Genomic DNA, 22,023 nt, shown 5'->3' on the forward strand with positions numbered 1-22,023 from the left:
AGCCCAGGCCAAGAGGATGGGCTTAGCTGACCTAAAAACTAAAAGTCCTGCCAGAAGAGTCGCAAAGAAAAAAGGTGGATTTCAGAATCCTGCCTCGCTTGCTCCCTGCCCTCAGCAGAGCAGCAGTTAGGAGCTGGGGGATGAGGGAAGGAGGCTGCGGCCGCATCCCTGTCACGCTTTGTCTGCTGCTTAGATGAGACGGAGGCCTCCCTGGCTCCACGTTGCCAGGGCTTTTCCTCATGTTGACTCCAGAGGCCATGGAGGTTCAAAGGGAGGGAATTCATTATGTTGTTTCTTTGAGATCTCCTTTTTCCCCCCCTCTGTGAGGGGAGAGTGCTTGAGCTCCGGGTTTTGGATTTCAGAGGCAGAAGGCAAGACATGGCCAGCTGGTGTCTTGAAATGGCACAGGTGCAGTGGCTGCGGGAGCGGGGAGCCAACCATAATTACAGGTTTCTGAAGCATCAGGCTTCGCCTGAAAAGGGCTCATCAAGAAGCTGCTCTTTATGGAAAATTAATGGTGAAGCTGGAAAAACCGTCAGGGCTACAGTTGTTGTCATGGGGTAGTTATGTCTTAAAGGGGCAGCATCTCCTGCTTCCTTCCGCAGGCAGCACAGAGTGCAGCCTGTCTGATCCCAGGGCAATTGAGATTTCATGCGACTGTCATCAGCCTTAATGGCCTGGAGTCTCTGCCTGTCTCTCTCTCTTTTTTTTTTTTTTTTTCTTCTAATCTCTAATTTATGATTATGCTTGCTCTTTCATTTGGAAGCTGGTATTTATTGGGTCCCTGAATTTGTCCCACCCTCCCCGGGGGAAAGCTAAGCGAATGCAAAAGCCCCAGCTAAATGCGGGGGGGAATTCAGAGGCATCGCCGATTTTGGGGTGTGTATTCCTGAAAGGCTGGGGGATCCCTTTGGAAAACTGACCCCAAAGCCTGTTTGGATGCGTTTGGGGAGAGACCAGAGCCTCAGCTAACGCCATTCCTTGCACTCCCAGCATCGCACTTTCCAGGTCCTTTGGCGCAGCCTTGGCTCATGTTTTTCCAGGCTCCTGCAAGTGGAGTGTAAGCATGATCCATAGGCACTGGTGCCCTAGGGACAACCCTGGTAGTGCCTGGTGCTTGCTCAGGAAGCAGTTTGTATGGACCTTCCCGGGAGAGGAGGCTCCCAGGTGAAAGCTGAGAGCCCTGTCACCTGCCTCGCCGCTTTGGAGAAGTCCTTGGCGCTTGATCATGCGCTGGCGTGCAGGCAGCTCGGGGTGAAAAACTGCTGCGGTCGCACGGTCCCAGCAAGGTTGGGCAAGAGCAGCATGAGATGCTGTGGCAGGTCACTTGGAAGCTCCATGCCGATTCCCATCGTTTCAGGCTCTCGGGAAGCTTTGGGCTTCAGCAGGGTGGATGCACTGTGGCCGAGTCACGTTGTTGCAGCAGGAAGTAGGAGCCGTTCCAGAAAACTGAGCTGTGAGAGCGCCGGAGCGATGCTCGCGGGTCTCGCGGTGGGAGCCAGGTGGAGCGGGGGAATCCTTCTCATGTGACTCCAGCTTCTCTCAGCTGCTCCCTGCTAGAAAAGCTCACTGGCAGAAAATGGGATTAGCGGCTGGTTGGAGCAGTGCAGTGATACAGAGGTAACCCGCTGCCCGAGCAGTAAATCCAACCCATGGCTGACATGGCTAAGGGAAAGGGAATCCCCTGGGTAGAAGTAGGGATGTGGGGCAGGGACCTGCCCTGCAGAGAGGGCACCTTGGCCCTCTGTGTTAGGGAGCTGGACCATCCCTGTTGAGCGTCAGGGGTGCAAAAGCTGGACAACTTCACCTCCCAAGTATTTGACAAAGTCAGTTCTTCAGAAACCTCTTTAGTGATAAATAAGGCTGCGGAAGCTGAGCAGGGAGTGAGGTAATTGGCTAAGGTGAGAATGCAAACCAGCCAGTGTTCTGTCTCCAAGCCTGTGTGCAGGCATATAAGTACGATACCATGCTCTGAAAATTACACACACACTAAACTGTAGCTCTGTTCTCTTGTGTATATTGCTGTTTTATTGTTTTCTGCCCAAGCCCATCTCTACAGCTCAGATCTGTTATCAGTGATTATTAAAAAAAAAAAACCCTCACAAATATCCAACAAATTCTTAACTCTGAAAGTCATCTCACCTAAGTACCTGTGAAAAGAACAGTGTTCCTCCTTTGCTATATGAAAGCAATAATCCTGGACTGCTTCTTAGCTCCTAGACAGCTGTGAATGGAACCTCTTTATCCTCCTGTCGTTGAGACCTTTGTACTCAGGTGTCAGGAATCTGCCTCTGCTCCTCTCTGCTGGTAACAGGTTTTTGTTTCTCCATTGGGTGCTTGACTTCCAGGTTGAGATGCACTTGTGTGACCGTAGGCTCCTTTGAAAATGTTGTTCTAAAATCCCCTTCCTTATTGTCTCTAGGAGTGTTCTCTCAGGAGCAGTTTTTAGAGGTTTCTAAAAAAAATACTAGAACGTGTGTTTCTCCAAGCCCTGTAAAATTGCCATTATGTTACTACACCAGCTACCCTTGCAAGCAGCAAGGAATGAAAAATAGCACTAATGAACTCTGTTAAAAGCTCCTGAAACTACAGCTAACTGTTTTCTATAAATAATCAAAGTTTATAATGTGGGTTTTGGAGAACATTGAGCAGTTTGATGGTGCCTGCAGGTTTTACTGAAGCCGGTTGAGGACACCTCATATAAGGCCCGTTTAAGCAGAGGGGCCCATCCTTGTATTGACAATCATTGCTTCAGAGACAGGGGAACTGATTTTCAAGTGACAGCCACTTTAACTATATCTTTACTTTTGAAAAGCTATGTGTGTGTGTGCAAGTCTAGTGTCTTGTATGCGGGAAGTGCCACATGACCAGATACACCAAAAACCCTCCAAAATGACAATAGGACCCTTATTTCTGTCACGTCTTCCCTTGTTTTAGGCCATTTAAATAATCTCTGGTATCACTGGAGTTTATCTCCTCTTTCTGCCTTAAAATGAGGTAGTTCAGAATTGTGCCATTTTAAGAACAACTATGCTGAGTTATGTTTGGAGAGAAATTTAATGTTTGTGGAGAAAGAAGAAATGATTCTTTGCAGAGGTGACATTTTACTTGTAGGTGTCCAGGAGAGGAGGCAGTGAGAATCACCTCATGAGGAGGTGGCTGTTAGCCAGATCACACATACGTTTGGAAAGGACCTCATATTCACAGGACAAAATGAAGATTTTCATAAAAAAATAGTAGATGCTTTCCAGTCTTCACTTTGACCACATATCCGCTGCTGTGTGCTGATATTCCCACATTCCCACACGTATTCCCTGAGCAGCTTCAAATAAGTGCCAAATTCTCCTATTTCCCAAAGAGCGACCGTTTCTGCCCTAGGTGGGAGCCACGCTGCAGTCTGTCTAACACTGATTTCTTTCTCTGCTCTCTCCCTTTGCCCTCCTTCTGCAGACATGCCTGGAACTGGAGCGATACCTGCAGACGGAGCCACGAAAGATCTCCGACAGCTTTGGCGAGGAACTGGACTGCTTCCTTCACACGTCCTCAGCTCCTGATGCAGAGGACAGTATCCGACAGCTGGACCCCCTCCTCTTGCCAGTGGAAACAAGCGCATGCGATAAAAACGCCAATGTGGACGTTATCCTCTCGCGGGACAAGCTGCTCTCTGAGACGTGCCTCAGCTTGCAGCCCACTAGCTCTTCCACAGAAGGCTACACGGCCGTCAACCAGGCCCAGCTCAATGCCGTAACCTCGTTAACACCCCCTTCCTCTCCGGAGCTCAGCCGCCACCTTGTAAAAACCTCACAGACTCTCTCAGCAGTGGACGGCTCGGTGACGTTGAAATTGGTGGCCAAGAAGTCCTCACTGAGCTCCATGAAAGTGGGTGTAGCGGCAGCAACTGCGGGGACAATAAAGAGTGGGCAAAGTGACAGTGAGCAAGGAGGGACAGGGGCGGAGGCGTCCCCAGAAAACAAGAAGAGGGTTCATCGCTGTCAATTTAACGGGTGCCGCAAGGTTTATACAAAGAGCTCCCACTTAAAGGCTCACCAGAGGACTCATACAGGTACCTGTGTAGGATCCTTCTCCCTTCTTCTCCTGCCGCCTGTAACAGTAACTAATCTCCTTTTATTCTCATTTAGAAAAAGGAAAAAAAAATCTCTTGTGCAAGTCTAGGCCTCTGTCTGTGAAACGGGGTGCTGGAAAATGGGGCAAGTCACCAGTTGTACCTGTTTCAAGAGAACGCGGAATTCACTGTCTGCAATTAGCCAGTTCTGGTTTCATGTCTTGCAGGGCTCGATGCAAAGTGATTTCAGGATACCTAAGGGATTTAGATATACTGTTCACATTACATCTGTGGTCATGCCAGCTTGGGTTTTGGGTATTCCATTCCCCAGGACAACCTTAAAAAGGTTTATTTTAGTCATATTAACTGTTTGAAACAAATGATGCTGTGAGTAGGTTTTCTGTTGCCTTTCGTACTGCAGAAGAGAAAAAAAAAAAAACATATTTCAGATCTGAGATCTGTGGCTTAGGAAGAGTGTGTGTGTGAGAGCACATGTGTAGATGCAGACATTGCATGTGTGCAGACACATGTACCCTTGAGACTCTGCTCTCCTGGGCTACTCCGGTGATAAAATACAGCGAGAACAAACTAAGGAACGACATGGAGTCTATCCACAGAGAGGTATGGAAAAATAGGAGGCTTTCTGATGGGGGGTGGGAGGGGGGTAGCACTTGTTGATGTTACAGATAAGCCTCACTGTGTAAGCTTCTTGAACCACACCAAAATGGCTTAGATTTGGCTGTCCAGAATCCCCAGTCTCCGTCGTTTCTTCACTGGCCCCGTAGCCTACATTCATCGACAGGAATAACTGTGCAGTTGATTTGCGTTGCTGCTTTGTTCTAAGCTTCACATGTGATGGGAGCTGATAAATTCCCATTAGCACTATCTTATCATGCGATTATTCTCGTTTCCAGAGGGATTGCTGTAAGCAGTTTTCTCAATCTTACTGTAAAATGTGTGGTCTCCTGTGATAACTGCACATTTAATTCACGATCTTATCATGCAGGCAGATTCTAGAAGCGAGGTTGTTCTTGCAAGGTGCAAAATAAGGGCCAGTGCAGTAAATCAGACAAATGTGTGGGTTGTGAAGAGAGCTGCATCTGTCATACGCTAGGCAACACTGTAAAAGTTGCATGGTCTGAAGCATAAATCATAGCAAGATATGAAAGACATTGGTTTTGATCTTTCAGTACGGGCCTCCTGGGGGTTTTATTGGGCATATTCAGCTTGCTGGTAGTGACCTCACTGGGGATCTAGAGCTCTGGAAGCCAGTGGAAGTAGTGCAGTCATTCTAAAACCTGCAGAAGTGTAGGGGGACACGTCACACAAGTAGGGCACAAGCACAGTCGCGTTGCTGCTGTCACAACAGCCTTTTCTGTTCCAGTGTGACCGCTGTGCCTCCTTCTCAAGCTGCAGGCAATGAGTCTCATGAGGCTGGTGCTGAAGCTGGCCAAGAACACCATGTGTTTGTCCAGAAAGGGAGAACTTGTGGAATTTTTATATTTTCATCACCCAATGGGTGGGTATGGGAACAAGGAGCCCTGAGAGAGAGCCCTTGCAGCAACAACTGCCCTTGCAAAACCTCCGACAGTGCAAGCCCACGTCGCACTAGGCGCTGTGCAACATTCCCTTCTTATCTGCCTCCTCCACCAGGGAACGAGGATGCTACCGTAAGGCCCAGCGGAGCGGGTGGGTTGGCTACGAAACCACATTCTGGATGACCTTTGGAGAGGGAAAAGCTGTTATCCGTGTGGGAGAGAATTGAATCTGGAAGAGAAAGGGAAAAGCACTGGCCAGATGGAAAGCGAAATGAAAATTTTACAGATTTCAGAGTAAGTGAGGGCATCTAAAGCGAAGGGAGTATAAATGAGCTATGTTGGGGCTGCCAGTGGGAAAAGCAAAGAAGCCCTGCGGGGAAGAAGAGGAAGCTGTGCCTATAAACAGGAAGGAAAGGTGTGCCTGTAGGCTTGGGAAGCCCGTGCTGCTAACGTGGGAGAGGTGAAAAACATCTGAGGAGGGAGCCCCAAGGACTGGCAGGGTAATCCAACCCCGAGACACCGTCTCACACCGGCTCACGGAGCAGCAATCACTGCAAATGGCAACAGTTTGTCTCCTTTGAGAGAAATTTTTGTCCAGTGTTCATGCGTGCCTGGAGATAAATTGCCAATGTAATGGACAGAGGGGATGGAAGGAAGGAGAATAAGTCCCCCCCCAAATGCATGGCCATCAGTACACCAAAATTAGAAAACAGGATATTTCTGGTGGATGTCTCACTACAAGCAGGTCTTGAGGGCGAGGTGGTCAGTGCCCTGTGGAAGGGCCAGTCTGGGAGAAGTTGCTGTGACCTTAGGATCACAGACATCCGGAGGAGATTTCTGTCTCCTGACGTTCTCCTGGTTTCTGTCGGCCTTCCCAGCGCTAATGCAGAGGGCAGGGTGTGCGGCGGCGTGGGCGCTCGCTCGCCAGAAACACAGCGCCACATACAAACCCCCAAGGAAATGGCCAAGATGGGGACCATAATAAAAAAGTGACCTCCCAAGGGTCCTGCTGATGTTCACATTTTGTGAGGATCTGAAGGCTTTGATTTTATTCATATATATATATATATATTTATTTATTTATTTTACTGTTTCCATCTAAAAAGAGGATCCAATACAAGCTAAGCTCAAATCTAAGATACAGCATTTGGGTATTGCACATTTATATTTAGCTGCATAAAGCACAAAACAGCGAGGAGATCCCCATGCAAACAGGTGTTAGGAGTCTACACGCTGTCCTAAAAATATGCAGGCTTAAGTGGAGTCTGTTTGCCACTGTCAGGTTATCTTATTTTAAATTACATAGTTCTTTGATTTGAAGTGCTGGGTGAGAGTAACAAAACCAAATAAATCCTCCCTGCAGGAAAACAAATTACTGTGTTTGCAAGGAAGAGGCTGGGGAGACAAAAGAGTATCAGAAATGGTGTTAAAGAATCTGGAGGTTTTTGAGGCAGGATTTAAAAGCATAGAAAAGTTTTCCTGAAGCACTGGGGCTGCAAGAGGAAAAGTTCGGGGTTTGGAAATGGTAGGAAAGGAACCAGTTGACACAAGAAGGATGGGTGATAATTAAAGGAGAATAATATGAAATACAGGAATAATAGAGGAAATAAGGACTACTTGAGTCAGTGGTAATACAGGACTGGGAAACTACATGTCTGTATTTTGTTGTTGTGGTAGCACCAGTAAACAGAAAGCCAAAGGAGAGGGAGAAAATGCAGACAGCCAAGTAAAGCAGCAATTCAGCAGGAGGCAAAGGTTTTGAATAATGGGCTGGGGAGAGGCATTTGGAAGAGCAGGTCGTGCAGGAGGGATCAAGGGCTTTGCTGCCCACCCAGGGTCCTGCACTCCCTACTGGCAGCAGCAATTTCAGGCAGGGCACTGTGCTGTAAGGCCTCATCTAAAGCAGTCTAAATACTGCTGAGGCATCCAAGCTTTCAGCAAAAGCAGTGGAGGCCCAAATAAAAGCACTTTCATGGCTCACCTGGTAGGTGGAGTCCATGGTAGAGCTCAGAGCAGCAATGGGGAGGAAGGTCAGTCAGACATGCTCCTGCCATAGGAAAAATGGCTGGAAAAAGTTACAGTAACGGACAGGCAGACAATGCAGAGAAGACTGGGCGATTTTGTGGAAAAAAATTGTTCCTCTCTGCCTGGCTGGGGTTGAGGGCAAGGTGTACTTGTCTTCAGAAAACTTTTGTCTGACACCATCTCCAAAGCCGCCTGGTTAACAGATGTCAAGCAGTCAGCGGTAACGCGCTGCTGTAGATTCAGTATGAGACAAGGTCTCCAAGTGAGGAAGACTTCGAAGACCAGCTCAGTCATTTGGAAAGAAAAGAACAAAATACTGCGTGGGACCTGCTTTGTGCTCAGGTCTCCAAGAGTGTCCAGAGCTTTCGTGTCACTGAAAGCCAAAACCCCTGCTCACAGCTCAGCTTTATACGTTCTAAGAAGCCCATAGCAATGAATGGCTTAACATTTTTTTTTTTCTGTAATGTATAAAAATACAGGTGTGCAAAGCTGCATATGCTTTAGTTCAGTGTCTCAATGTTTGGAGCTGCAGCATGTTTAGTTTTGCTTAAGCTTTCCTCTGGCCTTCTGCTTGCCCGTCACCTGTAGCCAGGCAAAATTTTTCCTGCCTCAGGTTGAAATTTTCCGCACTTGGTCTTTTTCCAGTGTGGTTGCTGTTTGTTGCTTCAGAAGTTTGAGGGGAAATACTTGTTTTTTAGGAGAATGTGGCATGCGTGCCATGGAGGGGCAGGCAGGAAAAGAGCTTTCCTCAGAGTAAAAAGTCAAGCCGGAAGCTTGGCATATTTAGTGGAAAATAGCCTTTGAGTGGCAGATTTTTATCTGCAAGTACCTGAGCGAAAATGAACTTGGAAGGTCTGTTAGCTCTGTTGTACCCTGACAAAACACGTGCGAATGCTGTAGAGCCAATATAATCCTATCATCAATTCTCTGCAAATCCCAGATGGGGTTCTCTCCTGGACTTTGTTTGTCTTTGGATGTGTATTCAGAAACGTGTTCCATACAGAAAGTTTGTTTTATTTTTTCCTGAAGATGCAGTGTTGCCCAGTGAGGAAATTTCAGAGTCTATTTGCATCTTCCTTTTGTTGGATTCACTTGGTAGAGCCACTTGGGTCAGCTTCCTTTTCACTACCATCATCTTCAACAAGACTGGGAAACAGAAAATAATTAAAATTTGTATTTTTTTTCTTATGCTTTATTGCTGTGTTATTCCTGCCAGTCTCCATCCCTTTTTCCCATTGCAGGGAGAAAGTGAAGCGATAGCTGTTTAACGAAGGGCATTTTCTGAGCTTTTCCCTCGTTTCATCTCCTCCTGCAGCCGCTGCTGCCTTGCATTGCGCTCAGCTAACTGTGAAACTAAAAACCATGACTAGAGGGGGGAAAAAAAAATACACCCCCCAACTGGTGTTGCTGCTCCTGCGGGACACGGAGCATGGTGGAGGCGGTGGGATGAGCGCAGCCGCCAGGCTGGCGCAGGCCACTGCCAGGAGATGCAGCACGGGATGCGGCCGCTGCGCAGCTGCTTCCCCACCTGCCACCCAGCAGCTTGGCCCCTCTTGCCCCCTTTTTTTTGCATCCCCCCCGTCCTTTCTAGAGGCGCAGTCGGGCTGGTTGCTGCGAGTCTGCAAGGACTGGGGTGCAGGGGGCTGCGTCGCTCACCGCGGGAGCGCTGCGCCACGCGGGGTGTTCAGCGCGTGGTAGGAAATGAGATGTTTCTCACCCCGAACGTTCTGCCTCCCTCTGCCTGTGTGCCTGGCACAGATGGGTGTTGTGCGCTTGCGCGTGTGGAAGAATTAAAGCCAAAAAATGCCTTTTGTGTCCTGAGTGACTACGCGCCAAAGAGGAGACCCTCAGGGAGCAGCGCGGAGCTGTGAAGTTTGTGGACAGACTGATGGGCCGTGGGAGCAGGTTCGTCACCGCTTTTCCTGCGCCTCTCGTATGGAGGTGATGAGCGCCGTCTCCCTGGAAGGGCGCTCCTGACCTCTCCGGTGAGAGGAGCCGTACATCCTCCCTGGCAGAGCCCTGCTTCTCCACCCCATCCTCCCTGCCCCTCTGGAAATAGGCGCAGCCTTTGCCCAGCCCTGCCACATCCCTCTTGCAACTTTTTCTCTTGTGCTTTGTCACCCTTTCAAAGGCTTTTCCATCTTTCCAGTAGGTGACAAAACTGTGAGTAAAAATCCTTTTTTTTTTTTTTTTTTTACACTTTTTTGGGTAAAATGCACTAGTGATGCATTTGAGTACTGTCCGCTCCCTGCCCCCCCGCATGCCTTTGTAATAATAAAAGATAATAATTATGCTTTCTATTTCTCCAACAAAAATCAATTAGGAGTATATTCAGGAATGAAAGGCTCATAAAAGTATCTGAAATTGATTTTTATAATTAGTTTTACTGCTTGATGGGTTGCACACATATATGCTTAGATGGCAGCATTGACCTCCAGAGGTTCTGTGCATTAAGCAGCCTGTTCTTCCTTTTTGCCAAAGGAATGGAGTTAATATTAATCTTAAAAGGAGGCTGAAGATGATGTTGGCCCAACTGCAGCTGCTCGCTAGCTGCCCTGCAAAGCTACCCGTGAAGCAGCCATGAGAGCCAGGTGATGGGCGCTTAAATGTGGTGAAATCAGTATGACAGCGAGGGTGCTTAAAACTGAATTTCCTTCTGCAACGTTCCTATTAAATCCCAAATAACAGCTTCCCGTTAAATATCAAAGAGCAGTTTTCACTGAAAGAGCAGAGTGACCAGCAGCACCTTCTGTTGCGCCATGCGGCACGTGCTGATGCTCAACTAATTAGAAGAATTATGGCTCGGCTTCTTTGGCATGCCGTGGATGCAGCTCGTAAAGCTCTGGGGGACCCTTGGAGATGAAGAGCGCCACATAAATATAAAATATTGCTAATGTGACATTCCGCATGAGGCTTCCCGTTGTGTGGTGGCAGCTTCTTGCAGCGAATGGCCGAGCGGGGACACGCGCCTACCCCGCGTTCCTGTGCAGCGCTGCGCGGGGGCTGCTGCTTGCCAAAGCCCCTGGCCGCTGCTGGCATTTCCCAGCGACGTCCCGCTGCACCGAGAGTGTCCTGGGGACCTCACACACGGTTCCTCACACAGGGTGCTGCGGAGAATTATTAAAACGCCCTCCTAAAAAGCCAGCGGGACTGTTTTCTTCATACATCTCTGCACAACTTGATCCACCTGAGCTTTCTTAGGGGAGAAATCTGAGAAATAAATTTGGCACTTAATTCCCTTCTCTGGTGCAAGTTCCAGTCTGCGTTTTTTTCAAGTTCTCTAAGAACTCTGCTACTGCAACGAGCGCCTCTGAAGCCTTTCAGTGCATATTTTTAGGCTTTGAGGCTTTTAGAACTAGTTTCGTTCTGAATAACGTTTTAATCACAGATTTCTAAAACTGAAGGAAATGTTTTGTGGTTTTTTTCATAAAAACAGAAACTGTATGCAAATAACCCAGCACAGATTAGAACACATCGTGATTTTTAAGAGGAGATTGATGATGTTTTGCAAGGGCAAACTCTTGCCTACTCTTTTTCTGTAATCACATACATGATATTAAGGAGCTATTAAAGTGTAATATAACTAATTTCTTACTTTAATGGCCTTCAAAATGTGCATCAAGAGAAGATTTGGTTTTGTTCCTGCCTTTCTTTAAGATTTTTTTTGGCTAAACCAGTCATGCTGACAAAGGGGCTCTCCACTCTACCATGTTTTAGCTCTGAGAGAGGTTCTTGACTGGGATTCTCCACTGAACTGTATAGGGCTGGTCTGTCTTCTGGAAGTTCATTGTAGGACTGGGATCTTACACTCCTGGTTGTTTCCCTAAGCCACTGCAATCGACACATGCTCGTGCTGTGCTGCTCAAGGAAGGGTGCAGGGGAGGGCCAGGGAAATAGTTTCACATGGATCATCATAATATGTTTGTTTACTTTAATTCTGTAAAGATAAAGGGTGGAACTCAAGCTGTAATGGGCATTTTGCCAGCGACTTCAGTGGAGTCAGGATTTCATCCAGCAGCATTGCCAGCTTGTTTGATCTTACTGTGTAGGTCCCCAAATTTGAAGGACTTTCTTGTTAAAAGTCCCTACTTTTGAAATCCAAGACAGGCGGGAAAATACTGCCTTCTGCTTTCTTTTTAAATGGGTGTTTTTCATTTACAGGACAGCAAAGAGCAGTTTAAAACCATGACCTTGTTATCTCTGAAACAAAAGCCAAACGATCTCTAAATATTACAGTTTTCTTTTTTCATTTAAAATCTCATTATTTTTATGGGAGACTGACCTCCTGAATGGTTAACCCTTGGGTTTGGCAATAGATCCTGTAAATACGAGCCGTATAAAATCCTTGCCTTCCTTCATGGTGTGCTGTCGTCGTGATGATGACCATGTCCTAGGTTGATCTCTGCCATGAACCTCCATGGTATTATTACACCCATGCTGGTGTTGCTGGGGTTGTGTGCTTGGCTCTTTCGTGTTTTCAAGTGATGCATTTGGGGCTTCGTTTATAACTATTTGCCTAATGTTTAGGGTTTTGCATTTGTTGTCATCACCAAAGGAACAGTGGCCTGATTTCAGGGATACCAAGGTCTCGCAGGTTTTTTGCTGTGCCACAATTTTTGGCTTCAGTCCTGCATATATCTTGTCATTTTGCAAAGGTGGAGAGAAGGGTCTCCACCTCCCAGGGGAAAAAATGAAAGCTGCTATTCTGGGTCCATCCTACAAGGTTTTCTGTGAACATACAGTATGTTGACATTAGCCCTTATGTCAGAAAACTGCAAAACTTGATGCAGGGGCACGTTCTGAACTGGGGCAACTGAGCGTTTCGTGTCTGCCCCTCTGGATGGCGGCTTCTTTCTCCATGTCTGGATGTTCCCTTGAGCGCCTTTGTAGGAATGTGGATCATGGATTTCCTTGTGTACCACGCAGGTTTTGGTGGTGCGGAGTAAAGGTGACTTAAGGAGCAGAGCCCCCTTCCCAAGAGTGACTCATGGGCACAGTTTTAAGTGCAGTTATTAATTTTGTGGAATTAGAGACTGAAAAAAGCCTTGGTGTGGCACAGCTCTGTGATATGCCTATTTTTAATTGAATTTTGAAGCTTCTAATTGATTTGTTAAAACGGGGGAAATCCTGGCCCTGCAGAAGCGAGCGGGAGCTCTGCCATCGCCTTCAGCAGAGGAGGATTTCACCAGGCAGCCTTTGCTTCTTGCTAATCCTCCACAGCGAGGGAGGAGCAGCCTGGCACGTGCGGGTGACCCTTCCCACATCGCTGTGCCCACGCTCAGGCACCCCAGCGGAAAACGCATCCACGGCAAGGCGGAAACAGCCGCTAACGAAGCAGTTTGTTCTTAGTCCTCGTGTGTGGAGACGTGGAAATCCCTCTCTTTACGTCCTTCACGTGTCTGAGCGGGAGATTGAACCTTTTGGGGGTCTCAGGGATGAGGCATTCCTGTCTCTCGTAACCTGTTTGTAGCGCTGCACGTTTGCAAAGCTGTTGGCAAATGTTAACAAGCCAAACGCTGCCTCAGTCCTAGGAGCCCTGGGATCCTCGGAGAGCGCAGGGGGTTTGTCCCTCGCCCGCGGCTCCGTAGGCGCCTGCAGCCCTCGCGCTGGCCCCTCATCACCTCTGCTCCGAGGTGAGCGCCAGAGAAGCGAGGGAGCCGGCCTCTCCTCCAGGCTTCTCTACTGACAGCTTTTGGAAATAATCAACAAACTCCTCACACAGAACCGCTGCATCGTGGCAGGCAGGGCCAGGCCTGGGAAAACCCCTGTTCTCTGACAAGGGGAGAGCAAATGTCATGTGCCAGCTGCAGCCTGGTTTGAGGGGCCAGTGCTGCTGACCGTGCTTGAGGCACAGCTGAGGAACTACTACAGAAACACCAGCGCTTGGCTCACTAACAAGAAGCTTTTTCTTTTTTTTTTTTCTTGAAAAAAATCTTTTAATAATGAAAAACAAATAGATAAATAAATAAAAGCAGTCTGCAGAGGTGACCAGGCAGGCACAGTGTAAGGGGGATGGTGTTTTTGTTGGCTCAGCCCCTGCTCTTGCTGGGCATGTCCGTGGGGTGGCTTGCTGTGCAGCAGGGAGACATCCAGGCTGGCCATCCGCATTCAGGGCCTGAGGCACAAATCGATATTTTGGCATGGTCACGCCTGCTGCTGCTCATCCCAGTGGATTCTGTAATTCAGTTACCGAGCCAGACAGGCTTCACAGAGGCTGAAGGGCTGAAGTGGCTTAGCTGCAGTTAGTGTTGCAGCCCACTGGCTTGCTGCAGCAGAGCTGTGCGTGGCTCAGGCATCTGCAGCAATGAACTTGCCAGGGAACAGCTTTCCCCGGGTGTTTTGGTGCAGTTCTGGAGCCCTCTTCATCTCTCTTGCTCTTTTAGCCTCTACATTTTGTCACTCTGAAATACTGAGGTCTCCCATAATGAGATCTCTCTACCTGCTGAGTAGACAAGTTAAATATAGAAGTCTCCTTCTCTGCACAGAGGGATTTCAGTCTACTTTAGCCAAGCAACTGTTGCATGTGACTTTGCCATGGGGAGGTCGTATAGATTGCAACTTCCGTATGGGCAGTGATGGTTTCTGTAAGATCACCTTCTTAGCAATGTTAAGCACAAATAGATCAGTAATAATCCTGTCTCTGTTTATAATTCCCAGCTAAGAGGCTCGGTAGTGAAAGTGCCTTCTTGTCCACACTTTCACTCAACCCCCTCCTCCTCTAATGTATCCGTGCTGTGCTCGCCGCACGGGGAATACTGACATCGATCTTATGTGGGAGAAGCAGCACTTGAGTGTTTGTTATGGGGGAAGATGATGATGTACCATGGCAGACTTTGAACCGCAGGGATTGCTATGTGCTGGAAAGTAGGTAACTGTGAGCAGAGCGGCATCTCTCCTGTCTCCTCACTGCACCATTTCACTGTCTTCAGCCATACAGTTAATAGTTTGGGGTAGAAGAACAACTGATAATGGTGGAGTGCAAGAAGCCTAAAGGACCAGCTGACTTAAAATTATTTCTTAAGCCAAAGAGCAGTTTTTGTTTTGGGAGGCAACAAAAGGAGCCCCAAGGCTGACAGAACGTCAGCTTTAAGCAGGGCAAGAGAAGAAGCCCACAGGGGAGTCCCTGGCTGTGGACTGTGCAGCTGAGGGTGGGCTCACCTGCCCAAGCAGGATGGAGAGGAGGGGGGAGGACGCCGAGCTTGACCGTGTTGGTGCTCAGTAACCCTGCTGCCACGCTGACTGTTCTCTCCTCCCCTCTGCAGGTGAGAAGCCTTACAAGTGCTCGTGGGAAGGGTGCGAGTGGCGTTTTGCACGGAGTGACGAGCTCACGAGGCATTACAGAAAGCACACGGGTGCAAAGCCCTTTAAATGCAACCATTGCGACAGGTAATGCGGCCTCCTAACGTAGCATTCTCATGAAATGCAGTCACTGGGCACGGCATGGAGCTGCTGACTCCCTGAGACCAGAGGCCTGTCTCCCTGCCCGCAGGGCTCCCTCCTCCTGTCCCCAGGTGAAACTGGAGAGTCACCACAGGGCAGCAAACAGCCTCATTTGCAAAAGCCCAGGTGTTATTTAGGCATCTCTGACACCTCAACTTTGTGGGATTGCTTTATGTAAGATCCCTGCGCACTCCCACTAACGAGTGAGTCTTCTCCAGCTTTAAATCTCACCCTTGACATTTCTTTACCTGGGAAATACTCCGCAGCTTTATTTTGCGCAGGCTGAGATTTTAAAGCATGATAGATGTCCAGAGCAGGGCTTCCTGAAGAGCCTGTCATGCAACAGTCCTCCTTTGGTCACTGGAAAATGAGGGGCCTGCAGAAACTGGGCACCCAGCAGCTCTCGGGGGGAGCAGTGGGAGCTGCTGCCCGCTGCCAATACCTTTTTGCAGCCCTCACCACTTTATGTTGCTGCTGAATTAATGATGAGCTTGTCTGAAAAAATCTGGTCATCCTTGCTGGGTGCTGAAAGCTGGGCTCTTTTGAGTCTAGAAACAAAACCACAAGGAGAAAACCCTCCCCCCAATCCCAACTGATAATAGGGTAGGGTGGAACAAAAGCAATTACCCCTGTAATGACTCCTGACAGCCCCCAACACTGAGCCCTTTCCCCCCTTGCACCCTCAGCTGGAGCCTGGCAGTGCCCCGGGTAAAACCTGGATCCAGTACTGGGTAATCGAATAATGTGCTTGCATCTGAGCATGTTATCCAGCTAATCCTATTTATATATTTTTTAAAGAGGCTTAAGAAAATTACCCATTTTTTTTTAATGCAGCATTAAGGTTCTCTGCTCTGATAAGCAAACATTTTGTAACACAATAAAGGCTCTAAGAAGCCGCTGGGTGTACCAAACCCTCCAAGGACCGGCATGGAAAGAGGATGTGTGGGACATAAACAAGGGACCCCATCCTTTTATGGGAAGGAAATTCGATCATTTTCACATCCTGTCTTTCCAAGAGCTTCATCTCCTTGAGCTTTCTTCTCCCTTTGTCTCCCCTCTTCCTTTTCCCCTTCCCTTAGGCTTCCTCTGCAATTTTCTTTTGTTTTATCCCTGGATTATCCTTTGTTTGCTCAAAATGAGGGACAGGATAAGCTGTGTAGAGACCTCTGGAGTTTGCTTTTGTATAGGCACCTCTGTGAAGGAGAAGGTTTGTGTTCTCATTTTATATGTAAGGCAGTGTCTTACTGTTTTTTCCTCCAGAGAGTGAGCTAACCACCCTAGTCTACACACACAGGCAATGCAAAAATGTCAGGACACACAGCGTTTTTAGCAGAGATTGAAAGAAATACAGTCAATATTTTCAAGTCCTCAGTCTCCTTCATGAAGTGTTGGTTTTCCCACTCCGTGTTACGCCTGTCAGGGTGTTTTCTGTGTCAGCCAACTCCAGTCCCTGCAGCAGAGGTGGCTACCTTCAACCAGCTAATGCATTTTCTGCTCTTTTGCAGAAATCTGTGGGTGAAGGAAAAATATTTATGGATGTCAGGAGTGTTGGGGTTGACCACTGTTAAATTCCACGCTCAGCCCATGTGGTGCTGGGAGTCAGATTTGTTGTTCCTCACCCAGTTGGCTGTTGCAGGCTAGTGAAGTGACTGTATCTGGTCGTCCTTTTGTTGGTTGGTTTTAGTTTTGGCCCACGCTGCCATTCCGCTATTTTTCGTCCTTTTCTGATTCACAGATATTTCTGTTACCTCCTATTGCAGGTGCCACTTCAGGCAAGCACAGAAACACGTGTCTAAGTGTGTCCCTGCCCAGGAAAACATTCAAGCAGATATTTAATGTTAAAGACATTCCTGAGTTGGTCCCAGCTGGAAAACAGTTTCTTCATATCTGAACTGCTGCCCTTTTCTGCAGCTGCCATTAGTGACAGGGGCTGTGGTTGCTCCCTCGGACATCCCGGCTTGCTGAGCATTAAGGAGCCCATAGGAGCTGCGTTTAGCAATGCTGACATAGCAGTGAACAGCAATATTGCTGTTCAGCAGAGAAGGCCATACCTTGGCAATCAGAACGTGAAAGTGGAGCTAAAAATAGTAAAAAAAAAAAAGGGGTGCTGTGCACGTGGGTCGCGTGCAGTTCCCTTTGAGTCAGTTTTTGGGTAGGGTTGGTGCTGATCAGTACCGTGTTGCTACAGAAACAGAGCAAAAGGAGAGGGGAAGCAGTTCGTGCTCCGTTGCATGACTTCCAGAATTAGGGCATCTCAATCTGGCGTAAACTGCTCAGAAGGGCTGCCCTGGGGGAGGGACGATGGGGAGGACTGTCATGGGCCTCATGCAGACGGGCAGAGCTGCGTGGGAACTGCAAGAGTTGCAGAGCATCATCTTATTTCATGAGCAAGACCAGGGACATTCGTAAACTGCGTGATTTGTGGAGAAGGGAATTTCTCTTGTCACCTTCACCTTCGAGGCCTTCTGCTGACAGCAGTTCCAGAAGGGAAAAATGTGTCCATTGATCAATATCTTTGTTTTATTTCTATCAGCATGATTTAGCTGCAGCATTTGGTAGGGATGTTTTTACTGCTGAAATTAAATGTCCCCATCCAGCAGCCTCACCACTAGATAGAACTAACCAAATTAGTCCGCAGGAAAACTTGAGGAATTACTAATGTACCGTTTTGAGAGCGATAAAATATACTAGAGCTGAAGAGGATACTAGATACTAATACTGTGATCCTTGATGTGAAACAATGTCTTGAGTCCCTATTTTTAACAGATCGTGCTGTGTTGTGACTCAGCACAGTTTTCCTGGGTTGCATTTGTAACCGAGACGAGCAGAGGGGAAGGGCCGTGCTTGGGTGCTGGTCCTCCAGCTCATCCTAGACTGAAACGCCAGCTGGTGCTTGTCTTTTTGGCAGCCGCTCAGGCTGTTGTTTTGTTTTGGCAGCCCTCACAGCCAGAGCTGCCTTCTAAGTGCAGCCTGACAAGAGGGATGGTGGTTCGAGGATGTGCTTTGGCACCCTAGGGCTAGCAAATTCTAGCTGCGCGGAGCCTGCCGCGCTGAGGGCTGAGTGCTGCTGTCAGCTCCCCGGTTGGCTTGTGAGCCTGTGGGAAGCAGCCTCCATTCCTTTGGCAAGGGTTTCTTGTTGATTTTTGCCCCACTGTGCCTTATACAAAGGTATTGACCGCCTCTAAGCTGCTACAGATCAATAGATGATTGCTGATCAGGCAGTGCTGTCCTCAGCCGCAGCAGCTGAGTATTTTGCTTTTCTTGTCAAAGCTGCCTTCTTAGGAGATTTCTTTGTCTTAAAAATATAGATCTTGATCCCCATCTTTGCATATAGTGTGCCTGTGCCACAGGGACAGACAAGGTCCCTTAACAATTTAAAAGCTTTTCATTTTTATAGTTCCTCAGCCTTTCTCTGCTCATGGTGGTTGTCCCCTGGATGTTTCCTTTAGGTTAAGTGTACTTCCTGCCTTTTTAACTCAGTAGTTGAAATATCTTTATTTTGTGTTTTTTCAGGAAAAAAAAAATCAACTTTTTTTGGAAGTACATTTAGTGCAGTATGGATGTGAGCTATTCACATTCTCACAAGAAACTGTTCATTTTCTAAGGTGCATTATTGGCTCTTTTATACTCTAAATCTGGGGCAGCGAAATGATGCTCAAAGCAAGATAGGGTTGGAAGTAGCTTGTCATGGTGTCCTCAGAGCCAAAAAATACAGTTTACTAAAAGCCATAGATCAGATCTTTTTATGGGATACTTAAAATAGGTGGCTTTTGCTGTTGCAAAGTAGGTGAGCCACTTTGTTATGGGTTAGGGTGGGAAGAAAGCAAAATGCACTTGAAACAGAAGAGCATTCGTCCTCTCATCACACTGATGCTATCTCGGTGAAGTGCTGAAGTTTAGGCTGCTGCTCCTGGTGCTAAGAGTGCCCTACAGCACGTTTGCTATGTCGGAGCTGTTCTCGAACATCAATTCCAGGTTATAGCTTTGTGGGGTTGTTCTCCTGCAATAAGTGCGTTTTATTCTGGATTTCTAACCCCCTTCTCAAGTGGATTATATTATTTCAGAAGGCAGCCTTTAGAAAGGGAGTTCATCAAGAATAGATGTTGCGTTTTGAATTCATACCCTATCTTATCCCAAATTAACTGCGCATTTAGACCAGCCCTAAAAGTCAACAGCTGTTCTAATTCTCCAGAGTTGCCATTCTGGGTCCATCTCATTAGCATCTATCTACCTTTTTGGAATGTCAAAATACTGTGTTTTGTAAGGAGGTGGAGAAGAAAGGGCTTTGTAGATTAAAAAACAAAAAAACAAAATCCCAAACTTGAGAGTCAAAATGCTGGGATTTATTTCTGGTTTTACTAGACTTCTTGTATGATCTGTAGCAGTTTCCCAGGTTTTCTTGCCTTCTCCATGTCTCAATTTTCACCCTTAAAAACAGGGATTAGACCTTATCTCCTCTCAGCATTACTCAGGAAGATAGCGTTGATCAACACCCACATATTACCACTGAGATTCTCTGCAGAGAAAAAGGGAGAGATGCAGCCCCAACCAGCTTTCCTTCCAATTAGGAATTAGATATGGGAATTCAGCTCCAAGTCTGACTTCTTTCTTTGGTGCCTCTTTCACATACTTCTAAAAGCTGATGTGTTTTTTTGACTGAGTGAAAATGACTTTTTATGTTTTACTTTATATATATATACACACATATATATATGTATAATATGCATACATACATACACACACAAACATTCACTTATTATAAATACTTGGTTTTATTACTATGGGTGCATGACTGAGCACCCTTGCCAGATGTTTGACTTGGTGCAAGAAAACGGGGGGAGAGGAGCAGCAAAAGAAGAACAGTTTATTTATTGACCCAGCTGCTGAAGAGCCCAGGTAATTGGCCATGTAGGGTCACAGAGGTGAATCATGCATGGTTTGGTGGCCATACATGGATAATCTAAAGAATATCTCTAATCTGGGATAAATATTTCCTGCAGTATGTAAGGAGGGAGGAGCAGGCACCCTCTTTTTGCCAAATCTCATATTTATTTCGTTTCCCCCTTGGATTATTTTGCAGGTGTTTTTCCAGGTCTGATCACCTTGCCCTCCACATGAAGAGACACATCTAAACATCAGTCCGCTTGGCGTGGATGTCATCTGAGCTAAGTGTTATGAGATGAGAGTGGAACTCAAGATACAACCCACTGCCTGGCAGGAGAAGAGAACTTGTTCACATGTAACGCTCTGTACAGAGGCTACACGCTCACACTGTCATGCACCCAACTATACTTCAATACCTGCATCTGTTCTTTATGCCTTGCCCCAGCTGGATGGGAGAAGATGCAGGCGAGGAAGTGGGATAGAAGTCAGTAAGAAGGAACAGTTGCTTGCAGTACTTCGGCTCTCTTGGATTTGTTTCTGTTTTTTGCCAATGGAAATGAAAGCAAATGGAGGAGGCTTCCCTGCAGGTGGACAGCAGTAGGAGGGGCTTATTTAACTTGCTTCTCAGTGCAACTCAATAAGAGAATATCTTGTCTTCAAGTCGCATATTTGTAGCACTAACTTTTCTTTTTAAATAGACAGGGGGAAAACAATGACCTAGAAAACCAAATCCCAGTTTGGTAGCCAAAACTAACCTCTTGGTTCATTTCTTCTTTGTCTGAGAATTCCTAATGTTCAATGCATCAGACTTCTCACAGACACTTTGACTTGTCTTGGTTTAGGTTCTTCCTAGAACTGAGCTATTAAGATCCCTTTAAGTCAATACCAGTGGCCTTAATGGCAGTAGACTGTGGAGTGACACTTGTGACACAAACATCCTCTTTTGGCCTGAGTATGTAGATTTCATGGAGGACTTTATATTTCTTGATTTATTTTTATTTTAATTTTTGTTTTGGCTATTGCACAACATATGCACTAGGGACTCTCGAAGCTGCTGGCGTGATGGCTGAGTGGCCAAGGCATAAGCCCCTGAGAAACAGCACCTAATATCTCTGTAGGCATCACCTTATTGCCGTAGCTAGGACTTCTTGTTTATTTGTTGAACAAGAACATTAAAAGCTTATTCGGAAGCGTAAATGTTTTTTTTTCTCTTTTCTCCACGAACAAGTGATCTTCAGAACTCCTTGTCTTCACCTGGATATCTGGGACTGGCCACACAGGCATGACTACAGGATTCCTTCCACATCATGTGAGCATGTTAGCCACAACCCACAGTGACTTATTTGATGAATTATGTTGCTTGTTCTTGCTGTTCTTCTATTAACCAGTTTAAAACATTAGACTTCTGTTTGTGTAAAAAGCACCTGCAGACATTTTAATTTAAACCTAATGCTTATTGAGCATCTTACACACAAAAAAAAGCCAAAAACTGCAGTCCCTGAGTGGGAAAGCAAGAACCTCTTCCAAGTACAATGGCTTCATTCAGCATTAGTTTATTTAAAACAAATTATTGAAGTCCTCCTTTTCCATTTATCAGGTTGGTGCTCTAGGCCACTCCTGTATGAAAACTTGTAACAAAGTGTGAATGGTGAATGAAGGGTTGGATTTTACACACAGCACTGAGGCTTTTCCATTAGATTGGTCCTAAAGTCCTAAAGTCTGTTTTGGCCAACTGTCCTGCCATCAAGGAGAAGTGGAGGTCTCATGCTTGCCTTTCAGCCATTTTGATAATTGGATTTTGGGGGCTCAGAGTGGATTAAAGTCTTCATTTTAAAGAAAAAAAAAAGTATCTTGCCATAACTTGCATTCAAAACTAGTTGGCATTGGCCCTGTCTCCAAAGACTGCATTTAAGACCATGAAAATGGCCTATGCAAGCAGGCAGAGTGATCATTAAGTTGTATATTTTGTATATTCTGGGACCATCCCTACAAAATGTGTCAAGAAATGAAACAAAATGGCGCGTGGTCCACAAATGGTTGCTGCTCTTTTATACTGTACTAGCCAACTACCCT

The 22,023-nt window shown here is 46.8% G+C and overlaps 1 protein-coding gene across 2 annotated transcripts in view; it reads left to right on the forward strand.

Moving 5' to 3' along the window:
• The window catches only part of KLF7 (KLF transcription factor 7), a 44,543-nt gene extending 22,746 nt beyond the window's left edge, over nt 1–21,797 (forward strand). The window contains exons 2-4 of one of the 2 annotated variants that reach the window (XM_010219037.2): nt 3,451–4,063; nt 14,889–15,012; nt 20,147–21,797. In XM_010219037.2, coding sequence (XP_010217339.2) covers nt 3,451–4,063; nt 14,889–15,012; nt 20,147–20,198 — 789 coding nt within the window. In that variant the 3' untranslated portion in view covers nt 20,199–21,797. The remainder of the gene's footprint in view (nt 1–3,450; nt 4,064–14,888; nt 15,013–20,146) is intronic. The other variant, XM_010219038.2, reaches the window with a different exon arrangement.
• The last annotated feature ends 226 nt before the right edge of the window (nt 21,798–22,023 follow it).

The sequence above is a fragment of the Tinamus guttatus genome, unplaced genomic scaffold, assembly GCF_059628265.1.
Source record: "Tinamus guttatus ecotype Peru unplaced genomic scaffold, ASM5962826v1 Tinamus_guttatus_pri_ptg000197l, whole genome shotgun sequence".
Lineage (NCBI taxonomy): Eukaryota > Metazoa > Chordata > Aves > Tinamiformes > Tinamidae > Tinamus > Tinamus guttatus.